This window comes from Gymnoscopelus braueri (genome assembly GCF_963280865.1).
Source record: "Gymnoscopelus braueri genome assembly, chromosome: 22".
NCBI classification, from domain to species: Eukaryota; Metazoa; Chordata; class Actinopteri; order Myctophiformes; family Myctophidae; genus Gymnoscopelus; species Gymnoscopelus braueri.
Genome location: NC_137624.1, coordinates 46,372,130 through 46,392,367, shown reverse-complemented (window position 1 = coordinate 46,392,367; position 20,238 = coordinate 46,372,130). Strand labels below are relative to the sequence as shown.

The following is a 20,238-nucleotide window of genomic DNA, read 5'->3' as shown; positions in this document are numbered from 1 at the left end:
ATATTGCAGAATGGGCGATCAGGCCAGACTCACTCCTGGAATCAAATAGAAATGAGATTTCCGGAGGGAGGGTTTACCAGGCTATGTTGTTCATTCCTTTGTGTTTTTATGAGGTTTTCACTTCATGTTTTCACTTTAGTTTTTAAAGCGGGTTTTGTTAGTTTAGTTTTAATTTAGTGAAAATGCTTTGTTCTGATTTAGTTTCTATCAGTTTAAGTTTTTAATTGTAATGTATTGGTGGTCAGGGACGATAATCTTGGTGAATGAGACCCAGTGTGTTTTAATGTTTGCTCTATACTTATATTATGTTATAATTGCCTGATCAAATGTTTTATCTAAATCAATCTTTCTATAACCTACTGATCAGCTGATGTGAATTACTGTTCAAATCAAATGTCTTTCATTTTTATTATTCTTTATGTGTTACTGTACTTCTGTGCTGTTTACTTTTTCTCTAATAAAATATTTAAACAATCAATCAATCTCTTCTTGCATAAACCATGAGAATAAAGGTCATAATAATAACTTGTATCAATAATGTTATAGTTTGTAAAATCATAAACACATTTAAAATCATATTTGTAGAATAAGATTGTTGGTCTGTAGGAATGCACTAAGAGCATACTCAAATGTACTCAAATGTTTTACTTAAGTAAAAATATCAATACTGCAATGCAGAATCAAGTAAAAGTCCGGTATTCAAAGAGAAAAGTCGTTTTGGGGGTGTACTATCCCTTTAAAGCTAATCATCTGGGGACGACCCCAGAATAATGTGGGGGACCCCCTGGGGGTCCCGACCCCCCAGTTTGGGACCCAGTGTACTAGAGATTACAGTTAAAACCCCAGAAGAACATTAAGGTGATGCTGCATCCATCAGTTACTCCTCCTAATCTGTGATTTTCAGCTATAAGTAATCCATTATTTTATACTTTGGCTATTCAAAAATAGCAGATCTACAAGCTCATAGCGCGGCACCGAGTGCCACGCTATGAGCTTGTAGATCTGTCCCTCCCTGGAACAACATATTTTATATCAGTGGTTCTAAAACTTTTCCATGTGAAGGACCTCCCCCCCCCCCTCCCCACCATCTATAAATATGTTGTTCCAGGGACCCCCAAGACGCAAGGATTTGAGTTAAAAATGTAGTTAAAAAAATGTATTCAAAGATTTGCACAAACGTTGAAGAATTTTTCAAAAATAGCAGATCTACAAGCTCATAGCGCGGCACTCGGTGCCGCGCTATGAGCTTGTAGATCTGCAATTTGTAATACTGTAGTTTTTATTGCTTTTTTTAATAGCATCTGTTTAAATAGTTGTTGCTACATTGTACAGCACTTTGAGCTGCATTTCTATGAAAAGTGCTGTATAAATAAATGTCATTATTACACCTAACTTCTAAATGTCTAACCCTAACACTAACCTGAATCTTTTCTTAATTGTAAACATATCTCTGAAAATATTTCTCAACCATAAATGAACACACACACACACACACACACACACACACGCACACACACACACACACTCACACAGCTGTTAGGTTTGTATGAGATGAATTACATTTAAAAACATACAATAATAGTAATAATTAAAATATAATGTACTAATAATAAATGCACCCATGAAAAAACAAATGTACAGAATTAACCGAAATAACTGAATTAATGTAACAAAAACACCCCAAATAAGTAACAAAACCGTTTTTTTTTTTGCGCTCGCGTGCATTTGTCCTGGGGGGGGGGCCCGAAAACTGTCCTTTGCCTAGGGCGCATTCTGACGTTAACACGGCCCTGGCTACGTCCTACCGGGGAAACTCCCCCCTGTCAGGTGATAAGAAGCCTTGTTAGCTCTCATGCTCTCATGAGCTCAGCTCTAGGCTCTCCCTAGGTTGGCAGAGGGAGTGTAGCACTGGGTGAAAAAAATGGGTTTACAAAATCGTGGGATAAAAATTTAGAAAACCCCCAAAACAGTTTTATGTACTGTTATAGGACAAGGTACAGTATTACATGTGTTATGTACTGTTGTAGCACTGCCACGGTTAATCACACTAATTGGTTTAATTTCATGTATACAGTATATACACTCAGTGGCCACTTTATGTCCAACTGAACGATAACGTAACTTTCTACTCAGTCAATCATGGCAGCAACTCAGTGCATTCAGGCCTGTAGACATGATGGTCAAGATGATCTGCTGCAGTTAAAACTGAACATCAGAATGAATGGAGAAGACATTATTTTATGGGCTGGTCTTAGTATTTCAGGAACTGCTGATCTACTGGGATGTTCATACACAACCATCTGTAGCACAGGCTCCACATTAAGGCTTGTCTGGGAGTCATGTAATTAACAATTAAGGACAACCAGATTAAAAGCTGAATCAAAAAGTTAATGTCAAGCCCCAGGTAGCCAGCCGACTCGGCCCGATTCCGGCTGAGTTATGGCAGTTCTGGCTGACTGTCGGCTTCGGTTTGCCGTAAGTGAACCAGATCTGGGCCAGATCTGTTTGCCAGATTTGGCCCAGTTTTGGATGTGTGCAATCGGCCCGATTTTGGCCAACTTCTGGCAGATTGGCACATAAAAATAATAGATTTAAATAGACTTGATTTCCATTCTCTGTATTAACTAATTGATATTTCCTTCAATATGTGATATTAATTTTAAAATGGGACAACATAAAAATAAACTGTATATTAGTAAACTATTTATATTTTTGATGTGCAAAATAAAATATATTTTTTAAACATACTCTCAATTTATTATAATCAACATCATTATTGTTTATCATTTATTCCTATTATTATATATTGTTCATACTACTATTATCGTTATCATCATTATTGTTATGAGTATGATTGTGATAATCATCATTATCACACACACACACGGGATTTGTATCGTATCCATGCGTCATGACGTCAGAGCGTGTCAGCCCAGAGCGCGCATTCTGTGTTGTTTGGTTGCTGCTATCAAGACGGACGGACATTCTCACGGTAATAATGACTATAATTCATATCACTCACACAACTTCTAAGAATTAAACTGAACTGTGGCCGCAGCGTCGGATATCTTATATGCATGCCCCAGTATTTACTGAAGTTTTTGCAAAGTATTTTAAGGTTAACTTGTTTGACATTCACAGCTGCGTGGATGATGCTAACGCTAGCATTGGCTAGCATAGCTGGTCGCATAGGTAGCTCGAATCACAGAATTTCTGTCTGTAGCACGGCACGGTGCGTGTTGTGAATGAGAACTTGTGTATTAAATTGGTTTAGTGGTGTAGACGTGAGTTGGCTCGTAACTTGTGTGTTGTGATAGTTTTGTTTGTTTAATAGTTTAGTTCGCTGTACAAAGTATTGTAAAGGGGGCCTATTTGGCGCTAGACTGTTATTTCCTGTCTAGTATCGGAAACGGAAATAGAATGTGTTCGTGCGTGTATGTGTATGTGAAAATGGGGCCGGATACAGTTCTTGATTACGCGGGCTTTAGACCGGATAGGACGCATTAAAAGTTGAATAGACACAAGGCTTTTCACCAACACAAACCACGTTGTTTGACGAGCTCGCAAATCGGCTCTTTTAGCCCCATATATGTAAGTGTTTCTCCTTTTTATATTAATACACTCATAGTGTTTATGGTTTAAACCTAATGGCATAATTTGGTGTTATAGCCTACAATGTCAAACTATCAGAGTGTGTGAGCTTGTATATGGCTATTTCTTGCGTTTTTTTGTTTTCTTTTAATAGCAGATTTACAGTGTTTTGTGAGGTTACTATTTGTCATGAAGTTTGTAGGACTTAAATTTAACTCCTGCTTTTGGTAGTGACAAACGATTGAATGTTGAACAGAGTTGCAACACCAACCATTGACAGCCCATACATCCAAACAGAAAAGTCCTATCTTATTGTATTAAACAACATTGTAGCTGTATGAAAGCTTAAATGGTCATCTTTCTATCTGCAAAGTGTTTCGATTAAAAGAAAAAGAAAAAAATGAGCTACTTTCTGGCAAATGCTGTGCATGTGATTTTGTTTGGAAGTGTCCGGTGTACCACCTGTTTCTAAATAGCATATAATGCTGGAGGTAGCAGGTTGCAATTAGCAGCCAGGCTGATTGCTGCTGTGTTCATTGTGAAGTCACCATAATATGGTGACTTCAGATGTTTACAGATGGTATACTTTGAATGTCATAGAATCAATTCTATTTTTTTAATGGCAGATCTACAGTGTGCTAGTGAGTGTTGTGAGCTTGTAGATGCTTGCTAGGTATTTGGGGGGCGTGTTATAGAGACGTCATGTGAAGCACATGGTCCTCAGATAAAACCACTCCAGCTGGCAGTAAGGAAAAACTGCCTCTAAATTAGGTTTGACTTCTGTGATTTTGTGATATCACTAACACTAATTTAATTTGCCTGCTTCCAGCGCCACCCTACCAAGTGACTGTGGAAAACCTTGTTAACCGTGTGAACCTGCTGAATCCAGGTTCGCAAGTTCATACTCTTTTATTAACCACAGACCTTATTTTATGCATTTAAGCAAAAAGGCCATGTTAAATCCCATAGGCGACATTTTCAAATGCGAGCCAACATGGCAAAATTTACTTTACCCAATGATATGCAACAGTTCAGTAATTCACTAAAATACATTTGCAAAATCATGTTAATTTGGTTTTCTGTCTGTTTAATCAATGTTAACCTAGCTTGTTCTAATCTCTCCCTCTTTCCAGGTCCACTTCTGGTGGGGAATGCACCTGATCCTGGGCCCATTTTGGCTGGTATGTATGTACACATTTAGATTTCAATGTACCCTTTGATCCTAGGTTTAGATTTTTCTTGCAGTGAAGTGAGAAGGGTCTATGGATTTTATCTGATTATGCACTGTTCATACTAGTGGTGACTGCATGGGGCAGCATCTGTGTGCCAATGGGCCGTGGTGCCGACAGTCTGCAGTGCCGATGGCTCGCTACCTTGGGCAGACTAACCCCTCATCCTAAACCTAACCTCCCAGGTGGCAGAGCCTCACCTCTAACCCCTACCCTCAGCCTAAACCTAACTTCACAGGCAGCGGTCTTGAGTGGATCCTAACCCTGCATCACAGGCTCTCTAAGCGGACCCCATCGGCATTGTGAACCGTCGGCACCGCAGGCTGTCGGTACAGCGGGTGGACCCCGACTGCACATGTCGCAGCCATCGTGTGCTAGTCTACAATTCACCCCAGTGGGACTGGTTTCACAAAGATTTTAAACTGGTCTGTATGAGGGGGTGTTTTCGAAGCATGGAAATGGTGATCACACTGGCCAGTTTGAATGCCTAAAAAAAAGCCATTGTTACCTACTTGTGGTGTATTTGAATGTTTTCATTGCAACGTATGTCGTATGTCAGTCCATTTTTCCATGTTTACAGTGTTTTCCCGGGAGTGGTGATCTGAGGGACAATCTTAGTTGTAGTTAAAAAGAGAAGACAAATGCGTGGATCAGTGTTTTTGCATCTTTCAGCGACAGATAGTCTCATTTGCGCAATATTTTTAAGGTGGAAGAAGGCAATCTTGGTGACATGATTAATGTGTGTATTAATATTCAATTCAGAATCAATTATCACCCCAAGGTTCTTGACTGAGGTGTTACTTTCTTCAGCCAGGTTACCGAGTCTACTTATTATTGATTCTCTCTGCTCTCTAGAACCGATTATGAGAACCTCTGTCTTATTCTCATTTAGTTTGAGAAAGTTCTCACTCATCCAGCATGGGAGTTACGGTGCCAACAGGAAACGTATCTGATGCAGTGCATCATGGAAGCGTCAGATGTTTTGATCTGCACCGGTCACAAATTGACTTCATCCCTGGCTGCACACAAACGCTCGCAGCGATAAGATTAGGATTTTCTTGAGAATTGCCATAACCTGCCTGTTCTTTTGTGTGTGTGTTCTTTAAGGAGCTGTGCGCCGCAATACAAGCACCGCAAATGCACCTGATGGCCAAATCGAGATGTATGTCAAAAGGTGGCTGCAGCTTGCACCAGACCGAAACGGTGGAAGGAGTCGCCGGGCCGAGAGACAAGCCGAGAGACAAGCCGAGAGACAAGCCGAGTGACGCTAATTAAGTAAGTCGTGTTATACCACCTGTATACCACCCATAGACCACCTATAGACCACCTGTATACCACCCGTATACCACCTATAGTCCACCTGTATACCACCTATAGACCACCCGTATACCACCCATAGACCACCTAGAGACCACCTATAGTCCACCCGTATACCACCTAGAGACCACCTAGAGACCACCCGTATACCACCCGTATACCACCTGTATACCACCTATAGACCACCCGTATACCACCCATAGACCACCTAGAGACCACCTATAGTCCACCCGTATACCACCTAGAGACCACCTAGAGACCACCTGTATACCACCCGTATACCACCTGTATACCACCCATAGACTCCACCTCAGCCCGTAGCACTTGCCCTCCTAGCCTTGATGACCTTGCAGGATTATGCAAAGGACAGATACCAGGTCATTGTTGACCTGGCATCCTATAAATGCCGAGTCCACCTAGAGTCCACCTAGAGTCCACCTCTAGACCACCTGTATACCACCACCTGTATACCACCCGTATACCACCTGTAGACCACCTATAGACCACCCGTATACCACCTGTATACCACCTAGAGACCACCTATAGTCCACCTGTATACCACCCGTATACCACCCATAGACCACCTATAGACCACCTATAGACCACCTGTATACCACCTATAGACCACCTGTATACCACCTATAGACCACCTGTATACCACCTATAGATCACCTGTATACCACCTGTATACCACCTATAGACCACCCGTATACCACCTATAGTCCACCTGTATACCACCTATAGACCACCTGTATACCACCCGTATACCACCCATAGACCACCTAGAGACCACCTATAGTCCACCTATAGTCCACCCGTATACCACCTATAGTCCACCCGTATACCACCTAGAGACCACCTGTATACCACCTAGAGACCACCTATAGTCCACCTGTATACCACCCATAGACCACCTATAGACCACCTGTATACCACCTAGAGACCACCTAGAGACCACCTAGAGACCACCTATAGTCCACCTATAGACCACCTGTATACCACCCGTATACCACCCGTATACCACCTAGAGACCACCTGTAGACCACCTGTAGACCACCTGTAGACCACCTAGAGACCACCTAGAGTCCACCTAGAGTCCACCTAGAGTCCACCTAGAGTCCACCTAGAGTCCACCTAGAGTCCACCTGTATACCACCTAGAGACCACCCATAGACCACCTATAGACCACCTATAGACCACCTGTATACCACCTATAGACCACCTGTATACCACCTATAGACCACCTGTATACCACCTATAGACCACCTGTATACCACCTATAGACCACCCGTATACCACCTATAGTCCACCTGTATACCACCTATAGACCACCTGTATACCACCCGTATACCACCCATAGACCACCTAGAGACCACCTATAGTCCACCTATAGTCCACCCGTATACCACCTATAGTCCACCCGTATACCACCTAGAGACCACCTGTATACCACCTAGAGACCACCTATAGTCCACCTGTATACCACCCATAGACCACCTATAGACCACCTGTATACCACCTAGAGACCACCTAGAGACCACCTAGAGACCACCTATAGTCCACCTATAGACCACCTGTATACCACCCGTATACCACCCGTATACCACCTAGAGACCACCTGTAGACCACCTGTAGACCACCTAGAGACCACCTAGAGTCCACCTAGAGTCCACCTAGAGTCCACCTAGAGTCCACCTAGAGTCCACCTGTATACCACCTAGAGACCACCCATAGACCACCTAGAGACCACCTGTATACCACCCATAGACCACCCATAGACCACCTATAGACCACCTGTAGACCACCTGTATACCACCTAGAGACCACCTGTATACCACCTGTATACCACCTGTAGACCACCTGTATACCACCCAGAGACCACCTGTATACCACCTGTATACCACCTATAGACCACCTTTATACCACCTGTATACCACCTATAGACCACCCGTATACCACCTATAGTCCACCTGTATACCACCTATAGACCACCCGTATACCACCCGTATACCACCCATAGACCACCTGTATACCACCTGTATACCACCTATAGTCCACCTGTATACCACCTGTATACCACCTGTATACCACCTAGAGACCACCCATAGACCACCTAGAGACCACCTGTATACCACCCATAGACCACCTATAGACCACCTGTAGACCACCTGTATACCACCTAGAGACCACCTGTATACCACCTATAGACCACCTGTATACCACCTGTATACCACCTATAGACCACCTGTATACCACCTATAGACCACCCGTATACCACCTATAGACCACCCGTATACCACCTATAGTCCACCTGTATACCACCTATAGACCACCTGTATACCACCCGTATACCACCCATAGACCACCTATAGACCACCTGTATACCACCTGTATACCACCTATAGACCACCTGTATACCACCCATAGACCACCTACAGACCACCTAGAGACCACCTAGAGACCACCTGTATACCACCCGTATACCACCTGTATACCACCTAGAGACCACCCATAGACCACCTAGAGACCACCTGTATACCACCCATAGACCACCTATAGACCACCCGTAGACCACCTGTATACCACCTAGAGACCACCTGTATACCACCTAGAGACCACCTGTATACCACCTATAGACCACCTGTATACCACCTGTATACCACCTATAGACCACCTGTATACCACCTATAGACCACCCGTATACCACCTATAGACCACCTGTATACCACCCGTATACCACCTGTATACCACCTAGAGACTACCCATAGACCACCTAGAGACCACCTAGAGACCACCCGTATACCACCCATAGACCACCCATAGACCACCCGTATACCACCCATAGACCACCTAGAGACCACCTGTATACCACCTGTAGACCACCTGTAGACCACCTGTAGACCACCTGTAGACCACCTATAGACCACCCATAGACCACCTCGAGACCACCTAGAGACCACCTATAGTCCACCCGTATACCACCTAGAGACCACCTATAGTCCACCCGTATACCACCTATAGTCCACCTGTATACCACCTATAGACCACCCGTATACCACCCATAGACCACCTAGAGACCACCTATAGTCCACCCGTATAACACCTAGAGACCGCCTATAGTCCACCCGTATACCACCTAGAGACCACCTGTATACCACCTAGAGACCACCTATAGTCCACCTGTATACCACCTGTATACCACCCGTATACCACCCATAGACCACCTATAGACCACCTGTATACCACCTATAGACCACCTGTATACCACCTATAGTCCACCTGTAGACCACCTGTATACCACCCGTATACCACCCGTATACCACCTAGAGACCACCTGTATACCACCCATAGACCACCCATAGACCACCTAGAGACCACCTAGAGACCACCTAGAGACCACCTATAGTCCACCTATAGACCACCTGTATACCACCTGTATACCACCCATATACCACCCGTATACCACCTAGAGACCACCTGTAGACCACCTAGAGACCACCTAGAGTCCACCTAGAGACCACCTAGAGTCCACCTATAGACCACCTGTATACCACCCGTATACCACCTGTATACCACCTAGAGACCACCCATAGACCACCTAGAGACCACCTGTATACCACCCATAGACCACCCGTATACCACCCATAGACCACCTGTATACCACCTATAGACCACCTGTATACCACCTGTATACCACCTATAGACCACCTATAGACCACCTGTAGACCACCTATAGACCACCTGTATACCACCTATAGACCACCTGTATACCACCTATAGACCACCTATAGTCCACCTGTATACCACCTATAGACCACCCGTATACCACCCATAGACCACCTCGAGACCACCTAGAGACCACCTATAGTCCACCCGTATACCACCTAGAGACCACCTATAGTCCACCCGTATACCACCTAGAGACCACCTGTATACCACCTAGAGTCCACCTAGAGTCCACCTGTATACCACCCGTATACCACCTAGAGACCACCCATAGACCACCCATAGACCACCTAGAGACCACCCATAGACCACCCGTATACCACCCATAGACCACCTAGAGACCACCCATAGACCACCCATAGACCACCCAGAGACCACCTAGAGACCACCCATAGACCACCCATAGACCACCCGTATACCACCCATAGACCACCCATAGACCACCCATAGACCACCCGTATACCACCCAGAGACCACCTAGAGACCACCCATAGACCACCTGTATACCACCCATACACCACCCGTAGACCACCCGTAGACCACCCGTAGACCACCTATAGACCACCTGTATACCACCCGTAGACCACCTATAGTCCACCTGTATACCACCTGTAGACCACCTGTATACCACCTGTATACCACCTATAGACCACCCGTATACCACCTAGAGACCACCTAGAGACCACCTGTAGACCACCTATAGACCACCTGTATACCACCTAGAGTCCACCTGTATACCACCCGTATACCACCCATAGACCACCTATAGTCCACCTGTATACAGACATGCAAAAGTGTCACTTTTCAGCTACAGTCACCTTTTTGAACTCAAATAGGGCAATTGTGTGACACCTGACCCGAAAGAAAACAACATGTTGTCACCTTTTTCACCTCGGGCTGTTTGCATGCCTGGTTCCAAAAGTGCTTGTCTGAAGTGCCCGTCTGTCTATGTGGCGGTCTGTCAATCTGACTATGTATCTGTCGGACCGTCTAAAGCTGATACACTAAAAGATAATTCCCCTGATTTTAGCTGGGATATCCAGTTGGACAGAGTCTGTCCTAGTCTACACTAGTCCACAGTAGTTGTGGGCAGTTGGGCACGATATTGGTTTATTCATGACGATACGATTCAATCATTTAAAATCGATATAGTAACTATTTAGCAAATCTGTGAGTCTGTGTGTATAGACCAAATTCAAATAACTGACGAGTTGTACCTGTCTTATTTCACAGGACACTATTGGAGGGGGCTTCGTGCCACACAGGCATTCGTTGGTGAAACAGCTGCAACAGCAAGGAGGAGCATGGAGGATATTGGAGCCCTCAACTGAACTTTTTTTTATTTCTGAAGCTGTCTTCATTTGACATTTGAGACAATATGACCTTTATTTGTCTAAGCTTAAATCCGGGGTTTAAAGTGATGTTTGATGCGGTACAGCTCCCAGACCTTCCCCGCTCTCCCCCACCCTCCCGGATCTTGCACTGTGACTGACGAGAAAGAAAAAGCCAGACGAGGAGGCTGTGTTGAAGGACTTGCAAAGTCGACTGTGGTACAATTCACTTTGTAATTGTTCGCTTTAAAGGGCAAGACCACTTTGGTAGAGGTTTGGGTTGTGTAGTTACCTTGCCATGATGTAACTCCAAAGGTGGGCAAGAAAAAAAAAATTGCTCCATTGATTAGAAATTGATAATTCAAAATATGCTCCCCATTGACTTACATTGTATGGTAAAACAGCTCTCAAAGTCACTATTTTAGCATGTAAACGAACGCAAACAAAGTTGATTCAGACAATATAGAACATCACCAAACCCAGTACTGTTTTTTTTATATAAAAATGTCAACTTCCTGTTGATTTTACCATTTTTAATAAGTAGAAAACCTGGACTGGATCCGCGGATCCGGATCCAGATCTTCAAATAGTAAAATCAACAGGAAGTTGACATTTTTATTAAAAAAACAAACAGTACTGGGTTTGGTGATGCTCTATATTGTCTGAATCAGCTTTGTTTGTGTTCATTTATGTGCTAAAAGAGTGACTTTGAGAGCTGTTTTACCGTACAATGTAAGTCAATGAGGAGCATATTTTTGAATTATCAATTTCTAATCAATGGAGCAATTATTTTTGATTTCTTGCCCACCTTTGGAGTTACATCATGGCAAGGTAACTACACAACCCAAACCTCTTCCTTTAAGTGTTTCATGCACATTCATTCATGTTTTCTGGGCGGGTGGAACTGAGTTTCTGGTTCTTGTTAAATGTTACACATTTGTTTGGTTATGTGACATGTGTTTTGGCAGGCATTAATACCAAGTATTAATAATGTTACAGTATCTGTATAGTAACAGCATGAATGTCAATGCTGTGAAAGCCTCGTTTTGGCAGGCGTCATTTGAAGAGTTTATTTGTAATAAACTGATACTAAATGTTATAGTTGAGTGTCACTTGTTTTATTGATGTTTGAGTTTACTTCAATATTTGCCTATGGCAGAGCTTGGAACAAGCTTATCCATAGGCAGATATTGGAGTAGCTCTGGCTTACATATGGGCTAGTTATGGCAAAAATTGCACGGCCCAGTTCTGGCAATATTATTGGGGTGATTCCGGCCCAATGCTGGCAATGCTGGTTCAGTTTCGGCAGCCGGACTCGGCCCAGTGTACTCGGGCCGATTCTGGGGAGTCATTCCAAACAGGTCTGGCCCAAGTCCGGCAACCGGACCCGGGCCGAGTGATTTCTTCCGGCCTGCCGGAACTGGGCCGGAATTGGGCCAAACAATTTTGGCTACCTGGGCTGTTGGGTTTACAGAGAATGATGTACAACCATCTGTATGGTTTACATAGAATGAATAATAATAATAAATCCAGTGGGCGGTAGCTGTCTTGTATCAGCGGTTCAGGGTTAGGGTTCAAGTCATTTAAATCCAGTTTGAAGTCCATTGAATGAATTGAACGTTAAAACCAAAGCACAAAATAATACATTGTTCTGAATCCCTCTTGTTGCTCTTGGTTTTATTGAAGATAATATATGTATTGTATGTCTTGATGATTAATTGAGTACATAGGACCACAATGGAGACAACAACAGCAACTGTACTGCCGTGCTGTTTTAATTAATAATTAGCTTGATAAAGTATGAAATGGATCCTTTGTATCCTGATCCAAGGTGTTAATAAAGTATTAAATCATACATGGGCAACTGGCGGCCCGGGGGCCACATGCGGCCCCCACCCTCACTTAATGCGGCCCACAGGTTAATATCAGAATAGTGATTATATTATTGATTTCAGCTGTTATGATTCATAACATGTAAACATGACCCGCTTTAATGACTTCAGTCTATATTAGTAGCTTAAAGTTGTACAATGCAGAATCACAAATAACGATTTTTAGCAACCTCTGCTGGTCACTACCGTCACTGCATACAATTTCCTTAGTCCTCGATTACCCAGAATTCCATTCGTTTTCACCGGAAGCCGGAAGCGTTTCAAAAAGCGATCTTTTAATTGTTTTATACTATCTACGGATCGTTTCTCTTAGCCAGTGGAGCATTAGTTACCATGAGCTGTGCTTTCTTTTTCTGTTCTTTTTCGATCTTCTAATCCTACATTCTCTTAAAATCAGCGTGAGGTTCCTTTTTGTTATTAGCGCGGTAGTTCCTGGCCAAACAGGAAACCGTTGCGGTAGTTCCTGGCCAAACAGGAAACCAGTGCATTTCCACCTCCGTTTTCCGGCCAGATGACGTCATTTTCCCGGGAAAGTCCCCCCCGTCCACGTTCAATAGAAAATATATAAATAAAAGGCTTCCGGGGGTGAAATTCATGGAGTGGGTGTTGTGAAACTTTTGCCACTCACAAAAGATATACAATTTAACTTTAGTTTTGTTGAAAACGTTACCTAGTATTACTTTAATGACTAGTATAAAAATGTTATTGTCTTTTTTATGTCCAATGTATTTGTATTTAAGTTCATAAAGTTAACACAAGTATAACTAAATGACATTTGAAATTAAATAAAAATGTTCAGGATTCCAATTAAAAAATAACCCAAAATTCAAAATTCCAATTCAAAAAATGCAAAAATAGCCGATCTACAAGCTCAAAACGCGTCGCAGTTTTGAGCTTGTAGATCGGCTATTTTTGCTACTTTTGTGTGACATAGAATGGCGACGTACGCCATTAATTTAAAAAAGTTATGGAGATAAGAGTATATGCAGTGTGGCCCCTCTGTAGTGACTATGTAAATATATAGAGTAGTAGTAGTACTAAATCAAATCAATCCTTTGTGTCCTGAAGGTGCGGTGCAGCTGTTTGACCTGGGCAGGAGGTCCGGCCGGCCGGTGGCCTCCATAGAGGTGGGGGGAGGTGGGGGGGGACCGGCCACCTGTCTGGCCTTCAACCACAGAGAGCCTGGCCTCCTGGCGCTGGGCCAAACACACGGAGGCCTCCATGTCTGGACCCTGAGCGCCGACCTGACGGAGCAGCAGCCCAACGAGATGCTCCGATTGGAGCAGCTGGCCACCGAGGTCGCAGAATGAACCAATGGCGGGAGACCACATCAGTTGTTTCCCAAACAGTGGGTCGAGACCCGTTTTTTTTGGGTCGCGGGGCGGCTTTTTTTATGGGTCGTGATTAGAATAAAAAAAAAAAAGCAACATTTTCCAGAATATGTTCAAGAAAATACAAACTAAAATACTATGTTTTTTTCTAAAATCCTCTAAAAAGAAGAAGAAAAAAGGTTTTAAGAAATAGTGAAAATAGCAGATCTACAAGAGAGCTGTTTCACTATTAAATGTTTGTATGTTTAGACCCCAAGTTACGAGTTGCTTACGTGTGTGTGTGTGCGTGTGTGTGTGCGTGTGTGTGTGTGTGTGTGTGCGTGTGTGTGTGTGTGTGTGTGTGTGTGTGTGTGCGCGTGCGTGCGTGCGTGCGTGCGTGCGCGTGTGTGTGTGTGTGTGTGAGTTATTGCAGTGCTGTTCTGTTGCTGTTGTTGTAACACCAAGACACATTCCTAGCAACCATTTGTTGCCTAGCAATAAACATTTTGATATAATCATATTGTTCAAAGTCCATAGACCTTTGACTAGTATTACATTTTATGCTGAGCATTGTTACACATACTGTACTGGCTGTAGCTGTTTATTATTCTATTGTTTCAATAAAATTCCATTGTAAGATACATTGGTGGTTTTCATAACATAGTGGCCATATTTGCAGTAAGCTAATTAGAGTGTTCTAGATACATTTTATCAAAACATCTGAGCATTCCAATATGTTTCTAATGCTCAAAATATGACATAGATTATGGTACAATAAAACTAACTTTTCACTATTCTTTGAAATACTGTATGCACATTGGAAGTTAAGACACAGTGGTGGACACAAGCAATCATAAAGATAAGCATTCCAAAATGTTCCTAATTGTAGCTTATCTGGTTAAAACCTTTTTCAGGTGGTTTACATCCTCCCTTGAAGTGACCATGAAAACTTGAGTTTGGAATCTCTTTAGTGTGGTCTCCTTCAGTAAAGATGGAATCTCTTTAGTGTGGTCTCCTTCAGTAAAGATGGAATCTCTTTAGTGTGGTCTCCTTCAGTAAAGATGGAATCTCTTTAGTGTGGTCTCCTTCAGTAAAGATGGAATCTCTTTAGTGTGGTCTCCTTTAGTAAAGATGGAATCTCTTTAGTGTGGTCTCCTTCAGTAAAGATGGAATCTCTTTAGTGTGGTCTCCTTCAGTAAAGATGTGAGATTGTAGTGGTCATGCACTACATAATCCTCCTATAACGGGACGCGCGACGCTGGTGGGGGGGTGGCGGCGCGACGGGCGACAGGACGCGCAATAACCCCACGTTTGCAACTACTTTCGCCTACGCACTTCACCGGGTATGGTCTAGTAATAATAATAATAACTAGAAAGTACTGTTCCTGAAGAAACAGTGTGGGATCGCTAAGGATGAATGTTGATAGTATCACACTAGAAAGTGCTGTTCCTGATTAATTCTGTCTTACCTATTTATATTACATATTGTGATGTCACGTGAAGCTTGACCAATCCAAAAACGGGCGGAATAATAATAATAATAATAACTAATGAAGATAACATTAGTGTGATCGCTGAAGCGATCCCACAATAATAATCAAAAACAAGTTACAAAGTGCTTTACAATAACAACAGTTAAAAAAATACAATCAGACATTAATTTCATAAATAGTACAACCGTTCATAATCTAGGAAAAAGCTGTGCGATAGAGGTGAGTTTTTAGAAGAGATGGACACTGAGTTTGCCTGCCTGAGGCCCCCAGGCAGTGAGTTCCACAGCCTGAGGCCCCCAGGCAGTGAGTTCCACAGCCTGGGGCCCCCAGGCAGTGAGTTCCACAGCCTGAGGCCCCCAGGCAGTGAGTTCCACAGCCTGGGGCCCCCAGGCAGTGAGTTCCACAGCCTGAGGCCCCCAGGCAGTGAGTTCCACAGCCTGGGGCCCCCAGGCAGTGAGTTCCACAGCCTGAGGCCCCCAGGCAGTGAGTTCCACAGCCTGAGGCCCCCAGGCAGTGAGTTCCACAGCCTGAGGGCCCCAGGCAGTGAGTTCCACAGCCGAGGGGCCCGAACGGCAAGAGCCTGGTCGCCCTTTGTGACAAGGCCAGACTTTGGTACCATCAGTAAGGCCCTGCTGGATGATCTCAGGCAGCGGCCTGGCTTATAAGGAGTTAAAAGATCACATATATATGCAGGAGCATATTCTAAAACTCACAGGTAATCAATGAAGGGCCGCAAGGACTGGTGTAATGTGCTCCCCTCTCTTGGATGGATCTCTCTATACTCTTTGTCTGGTTGTGAAGTGGTCAGCATGAGAGGGACCTTATTAACACATTAACACATTAAAGCCCATTCTACAAAATGTCTTAGTTTTCTTAGAAAACTTGTTGTTTCTATATCAGTGGTGCTCAAAACCTTTTCATGTCAAGGACCCCCAAAATTGTATGTATTTGGCCGTGGACCCCTAATCTCAAAATACTAAAGATTGGAGTTAAAAATGTTTGCTTTAAAATGTATATATATATATATACTCAAACATGTGCACACATTTTCACAAATATTTGCACAATTAATGCAAATTATACTAATGAGGAGAGGTTGCACCATGGTAATAGATTAATTTATGGACATCACAAACATGGACTTGTTAATCAGAAGCAAAATTATAGCGATTTCCAGTTTTCTGCCAATAATTAGCTCATTATGCAAATTACACAAACTAAACGCAACAGAAGTAAATGGAGATATCTTTAATTGACTTTCTAAGAACCTCAGAATTAAAACATACCACCACAAAGATAAATAAGTGACAATTACGGCCACCATGATTTGATGGATATGCCCCCTGAAAAGTAGGCGTGGCCAATTTTATGCCCAGGAGTAATTCTTTTTTACTCCCGCAAAGTTTCCCATGGGAGTTGGGTTGGAACAAAGGTCAGGGGTCGACATTATAAATGGCCTGGATGTACTTTTTAAACCGTCAGCAGAACCTACCAGACACTTGCCTGGTGGGGCCAGTGAAAATAATGCCTCGAAAATAAAATCAAATCATTAACCTAATCTAATAATTTCACATTATTTTCCTGTAGTACTGTGTTTTGTTAAGATTTCAGTTAAATCGTGCCGGTTAAAACATAGCGTTTTGTGACTGCACCCGATATCATATTGTATCAAAGACCGTGTGCTGTCTCTGTGCTTTGCTCCAGACCTCAGCGCACATGGCCGCTGCTCGCTCGTTCATGTACACTCTGTGATGCTGTGTTAGCTACATGCTAACGCTACTGCTGTTCCTTTTACCTCTGAGGGACAGAGTGAGGCTGGTTGAGATCATAAAGTCATTCAGTCATAAAAAGTCAAAGCAGAGAATCTAATGATGTGTGATTTACAACGGCTGTTCTACAGTTTCTCAATAGTATCGCGTCTCCCCTGAGAGTGTACACTGGTACACTCTCATTGACCTCAGTGTTAATTTAACTCTGAGGTTTTTACTGTGTGTAACCTATGTAAAGTGCCCTTCTCAGCTGTCATGTTATCCTCTAAGTCCTATAACTGTATATCTGTAGGCTATATTATCTTTTTATTGTCTATTTTATTTTCTTGCTTAAACTTTACATTTCTTCTTCATTATATGTAGAACAATCTGCGGGACTATAGTCCCAACAACATGTTGCTGCTTGTATCTGTTGAAGTCTGTTGAAACTTGAATATGCAGCACAATTCTAAAGTTTTAATTCACTGCAATGTTTTGTTATGAAAACTGAACATTCTCGCGATAGGTAGGATAGTCCTCATTAATTATTTTCAGTTAAGACGTTTATGCTTGAATGAAAGTGATTAGGCCATAACATGTTAGAGCACTTTATACATGAAAAACAAGTTCATAATATGTGATAGAAAAATCATGAGCAGTACATCCCTAATCCCTAATTAAACCAATCAAAACAAACATAATATAATATAAATAATCAACAATATAGTCATAGCCTTTAGCGCTAAAGGACAGGAAGAGTTTTAAAAGTGATGTAAAGTGTCATGAATGAAGGTCTCATCTTCATTCCTCTCATACCATTTAGAGTCCTTACAGCCTATCAGGATGATACATAAATACATGTAGAATGAATAATATCTAGTCATCATTGTAGGCCTGCTGTCTTGTTTCTTCATAAACATTCTTTCTGTGTTGTGACATAGATGTCTGTCTGTCTGTCTGTCTGTCTGTCTGTCTGTCTGTCTGTCTGTCTGTCTGTCTGTCTGACAGCACTATAACACACACACACACACACACACACACACACACACACACACACACACACACACACACACACACACACACACACACACACACACACACACACACACACACGCTGTAAATGGTCCATTTATATAGCACCTTTATCAAAGGTCAATGTGCATTACACTCACCCGTTCTCTCTTCCCTCTCTCTCTCTCTCTCTCTCTCTCCGTGTCTGTCGCACGCACGCATGCACACACACACACACACACACGCACACGCACACTCAAACTCATTTTTCTTTACTATTATTATGCTGCTGCAATGTCAGAAGGAAGCAGAACTAAAATAAGTTGTACTCTTATGCACCTGTACATAAATATAACAAGATAAGAGAACAATAAAGAGTTAACTTGAACCTTGGTCTGGGTGTGGAGGACAGATTATATAACCTGGTAATAAAAAAAAAACATTTTATTATCAATTATCAGCTTGTACCTGACACTGTGACACTGTGTGACTGCAGACATTTAACATTGACTTTCTACAGACACTCATCAGGACGTGTGAGGTAAGAAACAGACAATACAATAATGTTCTACAGTAAGTTATATATGAAACAGATGAAAACAGACAATACAATAATGTGCTACAGTAAGTTATATATGAAAACAGACAATACAATAATGTGCTACAGTAAGTTATATATGAAACAGATGAAAACAGACAATACAATAATGTGCTACAGTAAGTTATATATGAAACAGATGAAAACAGACGGTACAATAATGTTCTACAGTAAGTTATATATGAAACAGATGAAAATAGACAATACAATAATGTGCTACAGTAAGTTATATATGAAACCGATGAAAACAGACAATACAATAATGTGCTACAGTAAGTTATATAATTATGAAACAGATGAAAACAGACAATGGCCGCGTTTCCCAAAGAGATTCGTAGAGATGCTGCGTAGAGATCCTGCGCAGGTTGTACGACGGGTCTTACGTGCGTCCACACAGGCTGTGCAGTACCTTAGCAGCCACGTAGATTTCAGGTCATGCGTAGCCTACGCAGCTTGCGTAAGAGCCTGGGACCCGGCGAAACCTACGCTCTACCCTCATTAGTAGCAGCTGGTTGTGCCCTACGTGCTATCGGTTCCCACGTCCACGCCGTTACGTGTCTGCTAAAACTACATTCGGGAGACAGAATGGCGTATCCTACTCTCCTCCTACTCCTGGGAGAGGCGTAGCCCTGAGTGCTGTCCTACGCAGCAGTTTGTAACGAGCGCCCTGGGGCGCTCGTTACGGGGGTTACAGGGTTACAGGGCTCGTTACGGGGTTACAGGGTATGCCTTACCCTGGCTCCAGGAAAAAAAATATATATATATATATATATATTATATATATATATATATATATATTTTTTTTTTAATACAAAATAAATCCATGAATGTCTCTGTCTATCTGCATTGATTATTCTGTTATTAAATTTCAGTAAAATAACTACCAATGCAAAATGATTGCTTTCACAGGGTATTTCATTCTTCACAACTGCTTGTATCTCCCCTATTCTCCCCTATCTTGTCAAATGGTATATTCCCAGGCCCAGCCTGGG

At 42.6% G+C, this 20,238-nt stretch overlaps 1 protein-coding gene across 1 annotated transcript; it reads left to right on the top strand.

Moving 5' to 3' along the window:
* Positions 1–2,904: 2,904 nt before the first annotated feature.
* On the top strand, positions 2,905–11,710 carry LOC308079081 (uncharacterized protein; the record flags this gene model as incomplete). Its single annotated transcript, XM_080420418.1, has 5 exons — positions 2,905–2,992; positions 4,421–4,480; positions 4,725–4,772; positions 5,928–6,095; positions 11,097–11,710. The coding sequence occupies 4 exons, from the start codon at positions 2,905–2,907 to the stop codon at positions 6,083–6,085; spliced, it is 354 nt and encodes a 117-aa protein (XP_080276544.1). The 3' UTR covers positions 6,086–6,095; positions 11,097–11,710.
* Positions 11,711–20,238: the final 8,528 nt, after the last annotated feature.